The 12,351-nt window shown below is 36.9% G+C and overlaps 1 protein-coding gene across 4 annotated transcripts in view; it reads left to right on the plus strand.

Annotated features, from left to right (window-relative positions):
• The window catches only part of MICAL-like (protein), a 206,057-nt gene that overhangs the window by 186,413 nt on the left and 7,293 nt on the right, over positions 1-12,351 (plus strand). For 2 of the 4 annotated variants that reach the window (XM_089634860.1, XM_089634859.1), the window contains exons 5-8: positions 6,017-8,206; positions 8,322-8,572; positions 8,917-9,033; positions 11,412-11,661. In XM_089634860.1, the coding sequence (XP_089490986.1) occupies positions 6,017-8,206; positions 8,322-8,572; positions 8,917-9,033; positions 11,412-11,661 (2,808 nt within the window). Of the gene's footprint in view, positions 1-5,336; positions 5,391-6,016; positions 8,207-8,321; positions 8,573-8,916; positions 9,034-11,411; positions 11,662-12,351 lie in introns of all 4 variants that reach the window. The other 2 variants (XM_089634862.1, XM_089634861.1) reach the window with 2 other exon arrangements.

The raw sequence follows: 12,351 nt of genomic DNA on the forward strand, positions 1-12,351 counted from the left end.
GTCAGGTAGGTATGCTGTCCTTGTTCTATCGGTATTACAATGGAAGATGCTCTGAGGAACTAGCGTCATTGATCCCTTCGGCACCGGTGCGTAGTCGGGATACACGCCAAACGCGCGCCCAACATTTGTACACGGTTGAAATTTGTCACATGAGAACGGGTCGCTTCTACGATTCGTTCTTAAGTTCAACAGCTCGGCTGTGGAACGAATTGCCGGCCTCTGTGTTTCCTCCCTCCTACAACTTGGGACTCTTCAAGACCCATGTTCACTCCTTCCTCTCCACAAGAATGCCCTCCACACAGCATCCCCAAAGATGACATAGGCCCTGAGGGAAATTATTTATTCTTCAGGGCCTCCTGTGTGGAGTTAATATAAAAATTTTAAAAAAAATGACGGAATGCCACAATATACGAAGTATATCAATATCAGTATTTGTATGAACACCTGTTCCGCCGTACAAACATTTGCTTTTGACTGATACTTTGTTAGGAACTCTCTTAATTCATTCGTTATAGGCCTGCAGTCCCATTTTTAACAGAAAACGAATAATTTGACCAGATTTTTAATTAATTAACAGTATTGCGTATCAGTAAGTTCTCTCCTTGTGTTCTGAAACAGAATAATAACTGATTAGTTATATATGTAACCAAAAAGACAAATTAGCATAATTATGCTTATAGAGTAACTAGGCTTAGGTACCCGGCTTCGCCCGACTTTCTTTTAAAAGTATGGATTAATAGGAATTCAAAAATGAAGTCTTGTTTTATAATTTTAATTGAAGTTTTCTAAAGCTCTACAGCTCGTTATGGAAATGATATCGCCACCAGGAAATAGTTGCGTTAATTTTGAAAGTGTCAGACCGATAAATTTGTGCAATTTCCTAACGCCAGAACTCGCCGTTTGAGAGTGTCACTGCTTCAGACAATTGATTTCTACTTTATAGTGAAAATAATATACTATAATCATTAGTTTTGTGCGTTATACCTCATTAACCTCAATTTTAAATTAAATTTTTTCGCTTTCAAGTACCTACAGGAGGTAAAACTATCATCCAACAAAAGTATTTTATCTGGGTAGTACATAGTGCTATACGATTAGAGGCGCTATTTCGTACTAATACCTCGTCGAAACGTGTTTCACTAGCGTAATCGGTGCGCACTGCGCAATTTCCGGTCGTTCGGCGTTAGAGCCTTTGGAGCGTTGGAGGCCAAATCGGACTAATTGGACGTACAAAAGTGGAGCCTATTTTTTCGCTTCATGTTTCACCTGCATACAATAAATACATCAATGGGTAGTAACACGAAAAAGTTCCTCGACCCCTGGCTTAGCTAGACGTTTAGCCGGCTGCTAATTGCGTCCCTGCTCAAAGGACGGATAATATTGTTCCTTCATTCCGGTCACGAGCCCGATGTTAGCTGTTAGTTCTACCGTGGTGCCCTCCCGGTTCTTGTTAGCGATAACCACAGACATATGAATATATAGACTAGAAATTAAAGGTGAGGGGTAAAATCAACTGTTGAAGAACGAAGGGGGTAAAGCTGACTGTGATTCGTCAATAAATCAATCTGACAGTATATAGGTATCTCGCATTATAATATCACCATTTAGTTCTTAAAAATAAAATCTGCTTTTGAATGAATATACATTTTTACATGGGAGCGCAAATTACTCGCCACGTTATGAACAAATTTGCGAAGTCCAAATTCGGAAAAAAAAATCTTCTTTTTTCAGAGTCGAATATTTTGTTTACGTATTTAGTTAAGACACTTTTATAAGTGTTCATAGTTTACTTCCCAGTAACAACGATGCGCACACTTGAGAATCGCTACATTCGACCAATGTTGGCTCGATGTGATAGTATATGTTTCTACAACTGATTCATATTATACGACGTGAATAAGCTTAAAATGATGCTTACATATGGAATGTAATACGACAATTGGTTTTATTCTCTTTTTCACATCTATTTTTACAAGTTTTCATATCACAAGCCACTATTTTGCCGTGTTATTTCATAAAATGCCTCGACCATAGCTCGACGCTAGTTCGAACAAGAATGATGACGTCACATTCTCAAGATTCACGGGAAGCCATACGCGAGCCCAGCCGGCTCCAATGGAACCGGTATGGGGAGTGGGGAATAATCTTTTAATCACTTAGGGCAGGTCTACTAATATTCATATGTCTATGGCGATAACCAATACAGCCAACGGTCCCGATCCGCTCTCATCAGGTATTCCCGACTGTTGACTTCCCGCCCTGCAGTCCGCAGTCCGCAGTCCGCAGTCCGCAGTCGCTGGTCGGCAGAATACGGAGACTCCGCTACTCGTGTACACGTCAAACTGTGACAGCCGTCACTTGGTCGACTTCCAGAACCTTCCTGAATCTATTTTCCCTAGAAGGCACCTAGTCGAATCTGGTACTGCATCAAAAAACAACTATAGCCGATAGCCGTTGGAAATAAACGCCAAATGCCGCCAACGCACAACGCAGTTGATGAATAGTTATTAACTTTCAGTTGACGCTAAAGTTGAATTATTAGCTCTATGAAAAAAAAAAGATTTTGGTTTAACAGTATTTTCTTTTCTTTTTTATTTTTTCTTTATTCAGAGTGACATTGTTATTACAATTATCATGTATGTTTAGACCACCAAGGTAGGCACATGCCCGTGTTCTGTGTTTTATTTTAGGTTTTTTCGTTAATGCGAATACCACACAAGAATCTCAACTGCTTCTTAATCACTGAAGCGAGTAAGACTATGGCGAGGATAAGGAGATAGAAAAGAGGAATATAGTAACATTAAATGTACAATTAAATTTCAATTGAGCTGCCAATGTTATGTAATAACACACACGTCAAAAATAACTTTTTAAGCTCATTGTGCAGTAAGGATAATGGTTTATATTCTGTCGGAAGTAGGTAAATCAGTGGAAATTGGCGATATTTTTCAACGCATACGAAAAACGACGTTGACGTTTTTTAAGAACGGCGTTGAACCACATCTGTACAAACGTTTCTTTGAAATTTACGACAGTGATGTCTGCACATTTCTTCATTTCTGCTCGGTGGTGATAGTTTACTCAAAACTTCTTATTTCTTCTTGCACGGACTATATTATGCTAACCACGTCCAACAATCTTACTGAGAAGTTTTAACAGTGAAGAAAGCTGAACCGTTGGTAAAGATGTCAATAATTCCAGTAGTGGAATATCACAGCTCCGTGATTCTATTATAAAATTCAGCGATTATATTATACTTTTTTTAATGTAATATCGTGTCTCATGCGGTATCCAAGCACCAAGGTAGATATAATAAAATCCCGCAACATATTAACTTGTTTCCTATGCGGCTAAGACACGCTCGCCAATTATTTGCAAGATGCGTGTACCAATCATCCACAATACACATTTTTTTGGACAATTCGTGTTTATTTTCTCGACTTGAGATTTTCGTTCCATGACACAACTGTTATTTTTTTCTGCATTTATCAGCGCCTTTGTGAATTGAAAGTATGTACATATTCATGTTTTGATTTTTTGTGACCAAAGTTTTCTGTATATTCACAAAAAAGCTCACGAACATTATCTACAAATGTCAGTGTATGCTGGACACAATTTGTGTAAGAATTGTTGAATTTCAATGAGTGATGGACATACAATAATTTCTGTATGGTTTTCAATATATTATTGATGTTGACTTATCCATCAATGAACTTTGAATTTATTTCGTACAATTCATTTTGTTATCGCGTATTTAATTTACCCGAATGGATTCAGTAACAGTGGTACTCATATTTATGTGATATCCAATATGAATATCAATGTTTTTATGTAGAAACACATGTAAAATATGAATAGATTTTTTTGTTTTGATTGTGTCATGGCTTTGACCAATGTCAAGATCAACTACTTTTGTCTCATTGCTAGACGAATAATAATGATTTAATAATAATTTATAGTACTCGAATCGAATACTGAAATGACTAGTCGCATGCACGTATCATGATGATATTCTGTATTTATTTTTATTATTTCTTATGTCGTGTTCAGCTTCCTACTTGTTGTTCACCAACGTTTCAGAAAGTCTTGCCGTTTCTATCAGATAATTAGAATCAGCCTGGCAAGTGATCTGCCTTGATAATGAACACTGCAAGGTTGTCGGAAACCCAATGAGATTCAAGACTCGAGAGGAGAAACACAGTAAGGTTTAAAATCCCAAAAAAACAACCGATGTAAGACTATTTGCGTAGAAGTTGCTTGTCCTCTTTCTCTGCCAAATGTTTTTGCTGCGTTTTAAAATGCAGTTTTTTGTTGTTGTTCAAATGTTTATTTAAAATAAATACCGCATTTATTGATCACGTATGTAAGTTAGAATCTACTGTCGCGTATCTAGTCCATTCCTCGCTTCTCTCTAGATTATAGATGTTACGTGTTACCTCTTCCCGCGGTTCTTCTGCACGCCATCCAATCTGTCCATGTCCGTCGGTCCATCAAACAACAGCTGAATTCAAGTCACGCCCGCTCATCACCTTGGTAATCGATCGTAATCCCTCGGGGCTGCAGAAACCTCTCAATATTATCTATCATAACATCATAAGCCATTGTTTGCGGAAATTAAAAAATGATTTCGCAACTATTACAAGATCTAATGCCTGCTTTACAAGCTCAGCAATCTCGTCATGCTCGAAACTATCATTGACCCGTACGCCCAACAAAGCTACGACAATCTGCGCAGATTACGTTTCACATTTCGGCAGTGTTTTCTCAGATGCTTATTGCATCACAAATGATCACATTGTTCTCAAATGCGAATTAGAATTATTACGATAATCAAGATCGAACGCGTTACATAAAGCATGATATAGTTAGCCATTGGCGACCCTGTTTGTTTTCGATCGGCTTCGACATTTTGTTTGACCCACTTGTGCATTGAATTTAGCATATTTCGTGACTTGCACGGAGAGATTGAACATCAACTCGATCGGGGATTAGCCGACCCTGAATGGAAAATGTGTTCATTAGTGTCGGGGAAACGCTTGAATAACACGTTACATAGTTGCACAATCCACTATGCCCATAATTGTTTGCTCCGAGTATCTTTAACTCTTCCTTGTATTGTTGCTGTTACCTGTTACTATCTCTTATCTTCCAGTGACTGACTCAGCTTGTATAGTGCATAATATTATTATATCATCATCATCATCTGCCGCACGTATCTGCGCATGGGGTTTAACTTAATATATATTTTTTTAATTCCCATAACAACTGTTCGCCAAATTCCATTGCTACATTCACCACCCACACTGTGTATCATTTTTTCTTTTTGTTCGCTCCAGGAGGAAAGCTTGGACATTATGGGCCAGTATAAACCAGAAATTTTCTGCTAAAAGGTAATTGATTTATGTGCTTCTTGTATTTTAGTTTATATTTTCTGCAGTATATTCGCTATCACTCATATTTCATATTTTTATTCGTTTTTTGTTGTTGTTGTTTTTAGTTTGCTTTTTGCTTTCTATTTTGTTTATTTGTGCATCAGTATTTTGTATTTTGTCCCTTTTCTACTGACACGGTTTATTATGGAATTATCTCCTAGATAGTATGAATTACTTATGATATCTCGGCATAATATTCTCCATGTATTTATTTTTTTGAAAATAAAAGACTCCTCTTTCGTAAAACATTTTGATTGACTAAAAACTTTTCTAATATTTTGGATGTCATTCCTTTTTCTTATTGTAAACATAACACTTTTCCCGCCTTACGAATTCGTTTCCTGTGTTTTTTTGTCAATTCTTTACCAATGGATTTATATACCTAATTGTTTCAACGCGTTGTAAGTAAGTAAACAGTACTTCCAAAGAAAGTTAGTAATTTGTGTGCATCCAGTTAGTTAAACATTGGAATCTATTTGTTTAGACTAATAATAGCCATTTTATCTTATCACTGGCTAGTTTGTTCTGTCTTGTGGCTAATGAAGTAATGACTAATGAGTATGTGTTTGCTGTGTTGCGTACAGATGTCGACGGGTCTCGGGAGACGCGAGCCGTGCGTGTCGTGCGGCCAGCCGGTGTTCCTTGCGCAACGTCTGCTGGTGGAGCGCCGGCTCTATCACCGTACCTGCTTCACGTGCGCCCGCTGCGGCGCGCAGCTCAGCCTCGCCTCCTGCTACCAGACCGAAACGGATGGACAATTCTGCTGCGAAACATGCCCCGATGAAGAGACTGACTCCATCGAAGACGACAGCGCAACAGACTCTATCAAAACAGGAGACACCAATACTTCAAAAGGCGAAGATCTTAAATCTGATACTACGAGAGGTTCTGGCAAGAATTACGACAGACTGCTCAGTGACGAGGAGAAGGTGCGGAATGTTCAGCAGTTCAAAGATGTTTTGGACGCCGAAGATTCAGCTTTCAATCGAAGCATGAGGGGAAGTTCCATGAAATCTTCTACCCCTTCGTCGAAGGCTTTGTCGGGTTTTTTAAATACTCAATTCCAACTAAGTGATGATGAGGAAGCCCCGGCTTTGCCGAGCACCCTTCCCCCAATGTCACCTGAGAAAGTGCGGTCGCAGAATCTCCATCAGATTTCTTCTTTGATGGACTTTGAAATTTCTTCACCCACTGAAGAATCTCCAAACACAGTGTGTCCGGTTATTGAAAAAAATAAAAGTTCTGGTTTTGAAAGTGAATTGAGCCCGTCCGTTTCTGTGTGTGAAGCTACAGACAGTGTTAATTTGAAACATTCTAACTCTAAAAAAATAAGTGATGAAAGTGTTGATAAAAAGCTTCTTGAAATATCCCCGTCTAAGGATAAATTAGTTCATAAATCTGAAGCAAGTAGCGCTCCTCCAACTGAAGAGAAAAACGAGTTACAGATAAAATTTGACAGCATTGTTAAAAAGGAAGTTGCAAGCCCCAAGAAAGTAGATTCAAGCAGTAGAGAGATAAGGTTGCAAAATGTAAATAACGAAAAAGTCCATGTTAACCAACTTAAAACTGCCAGTGATTTGAAGAAGGAGAATGACAACAATCAGAACAATGCTCGAGATGATATTGATGTCAGAGCTGAATTTGATGATGTAATTGCCAAAGAAAATCAGAGAAACGTAAAATCTGATACTTTTGATGATAAAAAAAATATAGATGGCGAGATGTCACAGGGTTCATCAAGCCCGTCACTGGTCAAAATGAGGATGAAGCTATTTGAGACAACGAGCCCCGAAACAAATAGGCTCTCCGGCATTACAGCCAGTCCCGTTGGCTCGCGCAAGAGTGCCCTTGATCAGGATAAGTTAGTATTAACTAAAGATAAGTTAGCTTTAAGTGAGAATGTAACTGGCGATAGTACTATTCAAGTTCCAACTATAGACGTTGTTCGTGTTGAAGTAGAAATTCCCGCTTCCAGTATTCGAGAAATTACGCTGAGCCATGTTGAAGTGGAAAGTGGCTTCAGGGAAGAATCTCATATTTCTGAAATGAATGTGCCTTGTATTGAAGATATTATGCCTTTTAGTGATAGCACGAAATCAAATGACATTGACTCAATATCAGAAGATAAGGACAACCTAGAAGTAGTTGAAGTCTGTTTAACTGACATACCAGTAGCAGTGATAGAATTAAAAGAAGAAAACATTATTTGTGGTGAGATTACTGATAAGTTAGAAGATATTACAGAGGATAAAAGTGATGTTATGATAGATGAGAATATGGAAATAAGCAAAGACGTAAATGTTGATATTAAAGATGAGCAATTGGACACTGAGGTTATAATACCTAGTACCATTAATGATATATCAGACATAACAGAAAAAGAAACTTTAGATGTTATAAACTATACAGAAAGTCACGAAGACATCTCTGAAAAGGAAACTGTAAATGTTATAATCAGTACAGAAAGTCACAAAGACATCATTGAAAAGGAAACTGTAGAGTTGACTGAAAAAGAAACTGTACAGTTGACTAAAAAGGAAACAATCTCAGAAGAAGATAAAATAATAGAAGCATACAAGGAAGATGTTAAAAATGATGTTGAAGAAAAGGATTTGGTTCCCAAAGATGAATCCACTGATGTTAAAAGCATTGAAGAAGATTTGACAAATGTATCTTCTATTGAAATCGCTGAGATTGAAACATCCATGCCAAGTGACAACGAAGAGTATCCCGATGACCTAAATCCATTTGGCAGTGAAGATGATGATGAACAGGTAAATATTCATTCTGTTTTTATAGCTTCTATGTACTCTAGCTTATACACTGGAAGATCAACATAAATTCAATTTGGTTGGCATATTTTTAATGTTGGTATTCAATTTTATTTAGATACCAAAGGCTCCTGCCAGAAAATTGATTGCCGCAACAAACCGTTACTCAATGCTCAGCCACATTGAGTCCACTATCGAGGTGATTGCATCCCCTCCACAGAAAGTCAGCACCAACCCCTTCGGCAGCTGCAGCGAAGATGAGGAGGAGGAACCCAAACCACCGGTCAAGAGGAAGAGCGGGGAGAAACCCCCCAGGCCCCCTCCTCCGGCCATTCTCATCAGCTCTATGAGACACAGCCTTAATACTACGTAAGTTCACGTAACCGTGGAATTAGATTTGATTACCTTTTTTGCATACATACCTACGAATGTCAGTCCTAATCTTTGCTTGGATTGCCTGTCCTAGTTCAATATTATATGTCAAACCCGGTACATAAAACACTTCATATTTTTGGAGTGTATGCTTTATGAATGGTTCTATCAAATCAACAGTCAAATATGTTTGTACTTTTGTTCTCGTTGTTTTTGGCTTAATGTTTTGTAATGCTAACTAATTTTTTAATGATTTGTCTTGGTGCCTGTAAGCTTTAATTCCAATTTATTACTAACCCTATGCATCCCTGCAATTCCCTCATTGTGTGCTAACTCCTTAGGTCGGAACCAAAGAAGCTCATTCCCGCCCCCAATCTGAATCCATTTGATTCCGATGATGATGAGGTGTCTGAAGATGATAAGCAGATGCCGACTCCTGTTCCAACCCCTAGACAAAGGTAAATTATTTATTTATTGTTGGAAGTGTAAATTCACTAATAATCCATCAAAATGGCAACTACGCTAAGCAAAAAAAATAAAAAAAGTCAAAAAAGAAGACAAAATTTAGAAATATTAATTTCTATCCATTTCATGTTATTTTGGTTGACTTGATTGTAGAACCATGCTGCATTCTTTTTGCTTTAAAGTTTTGGATAGCCTTGCAGTATTCATCAGCAGTTGAAATCTGACTGGCACAATCTGTTGTCCAAAAAGTTGGCTCAGAGGAGGAAGAACAAAATGGCTCAATAATAATAATAATTGGATAATTTGTAGAGCGCCGTTTTTGTGAAAAATCACCTCAAGGGCGCTCACTTAAGAACAAACATAAATAATACTATTGGCAGTGAGAATCTTAAATACATATGGCGGTAACTCGGACACTTTGCAATAGTACTTTATTTCTTTAAATGTTTGCCAAGTAGAAATACTTTTTATCAAAACTACTACATATTTCCCCAAGCACTGCTTACATTGTTGTATTGTCTAGCATGAGAATGGAAACAGTGGCCCTTCTACACTGTGTATTGTGTGGGACTGTACAACATTATGTCAGTTCTTATACAGGGTATCCGGGGGTAAATTGCGCTAACTTTGGAGGGGGGAGATACTACGTGATTTAAAAAAAACGCAAAAATAAAGAAAAAAAAACGTTTGAAAATAAACATTGAAATTTCTAAAAAAGTTATTTATCGTTTTTACTTCTGCCATCATGTAGAATCACGTCCCGAAGTTAGTGCACTTTACCCCCGGACACCCTGTATAATTTTATTATTGTTTTGAAATATGATAACTAAGAGAAAATGACCCTTAACCTTATTTGTTGTTCTTTCATGGTAGATTCAATGATGTTCAAAGGTATATTAATTTTCCACCCAAGATAAAACTCTTTCTCAAAACAAGTTTCAGTTTGAAACAATTATGTAATCTTACTTGGATAATTTTAGATATTATCTTGAATAAGGAATTGAAAAAATAATTTATGTTTTTAGACTAACTGCTTCCCAGGCGGTCACACAAATACGCATGAAAAAAATTAAATCATGAACTAATTCAATTTATTTAAATTAATTAATTTAAACAATCATCATAAGAAATAAAATAAAAAATGAAACATCCACCTTGGATGTTTTGTTGTTTGTGATTATTGTTATGATTTAAATTAATAACCTAAAATAAATAATTTAATAAAAAAATAATTCGCCCGGGACGCGGTTAACCACACTATTTATTGTATTACCCAAAAGTCATCAAATTCTAAAAATACCTACAAATTATATCTATTAAATTTTTTAAAGGGGTTCGAAAATTTTATGAAAATAACTTTAAAGATTTGTAGAGTTACAAGGCAACGATTTATTTGTATGTGATTTGCAAAATGAATTTATTGACCTGTAGAACGCTGATGGGTCTCTGGAGAATTTTCGAACATTAATAATAATTATAATAATATTTGGATGATTTGTATAGCGCCGTTTTTGTGCAAAATCACGTGATTTTGATATGATTTTTATTAGAATAATTTGTGATGAAAGTTTGACCTTAATGCTTCGAAAAATGTGTGAAAACAAAATCAGCATTGTTTGGGCTAATAAAACGTTAGGTTCCACTAATATTTTTCTGTTTTACGCTCCGGCCTTCAACAGGTTAAAATGCCTTTGTAACATCTTCTGAATTATTACTAATACATTGAACATCATAATAATATTAAAATATTGCAAAGGAAGCACATGTCACGAATTGAAGATTACAGTGTGAGCAGTGAATAAGTAATTATTCTAACTGTGTCGTGGAACGGCACATTGTTAGCAGTCATAAACGACACAGTGTCTGATAATATTCCTACCTGCATTGTTTGTTGCCACTGAGAATATTATTACTTTCCCCCACCGGCTGCCGCTGATACCAAGTCGTATTGATTAATTTGTTTTTAAATTCACAACGCACGTAACATTCAGTCGCTGTGGAATAAAAAATAATTCTTTAACAATTTATTGATTTATAACCTCTTTATCTCGAATTAAAGTCAGTCTACATTGCAAATTGCAACATCAGTATTTTGTGAATATTGTCACATAATATTTCACTTCTGAGAATCTTGTCGAGTGGTTGAGTAAAAAAAGCACATTTAACGTGTTCTCAACGCAAGTTAATATTCGTAAAGTGCATAATTTTTTCCATAATATTTGAATCATTTGTATCTTCTTTTTGGAGTTGGTCTTTCATCAGGAAAATACTCACCCTGTAGACAATACTCATCCTGGACTGCACTCGTATTGCACATTGCGTTGTATACAAATTAAACAACCATGCTAAAGTATAAGTACCGCTCCACCAGGATTGGCGATGGCCAGGAGCCTCTCCCGGTGCCGCGGACTTCCCTGGGCTCGACCGGGCCTCCTTCCTTCCACGGATCCACATCCTCGCTGACGAGCACCATCTCGCGCCGGAAGAAGGCCCCGGCTCCCAAGCCACCGGCTGCCAGCGTCTTTGACTCACCAGTGGCTGCACCCCGGACTACCAATCTGAAGTTGGAAGACAATGACCTATCAATCGTTTCCACACTGTCGACTCCGAACTCTAGCATGGTCAGTCAATTTTTTATTATTATTTTGAAATTCTATGTACTGTGTATGTATTACTGTACTGTGTATGTATTACTGACTTTATATACATCGACATTTACAGAAACAATGTTTGTTAAATTTGTTATAATATTTTTTGTTTGCATAAAACTTAAGCAATATAAGTACCATTGAGTATTTTGTAATAAATAATTCACTCCGTTTTAGCTGGAAATGAAAAAAATAAGGATATTTGTAAAGATTTAATATTATTTTGAATGTTTAAATTTTTTTATTTTATTTATCAGCTATGATAACTATTATATGTACAATAATAGAAATAAATTTATATAAATAATGTCGAAATATTTCAGGACCCATTGTTAAATATGAATGAAATCATGCAACAAAAATGAAGTATTTGCATGCTGTAAAAATGAGATCCCTGGGGCATATGTGTGGTAAAACCACGTATGATCGCTTGAGAAATGTGGAGATCCGCAAAGTATGCAAGGCTGACGTAAGCGTAATGATTAAGATTAAGAAAGGGATGCTTAGATGGTTTGGGCATGTAGAGCGATGAAGAGAGGGAGAGATGAACGAAGAAAGGAGTGTAAAGAGAATATATAAAGCGAAAGCGAATGGTGGCAGAAGCAGGACGCCCGAGGTAGACATGGCACGATCAAGTGAATCAGATTCTTGAGTCAGGCCATG

Source organism: Hesperophylax consimilis, chromosome 8 (genome assembly GCF_061612785.1).
Source record: "Hesperophylax consimilis isolate HC1 chromosome 8, BYU_Hcon_1.0, whole genome shotgun sequence".
Lineage (NCBI taxonomy): Eukaryota > Metazoa > Arthropoda > Insecta > Trichoptera > Limnephilidae > Hesperophylax > Hesperophylax consimilis.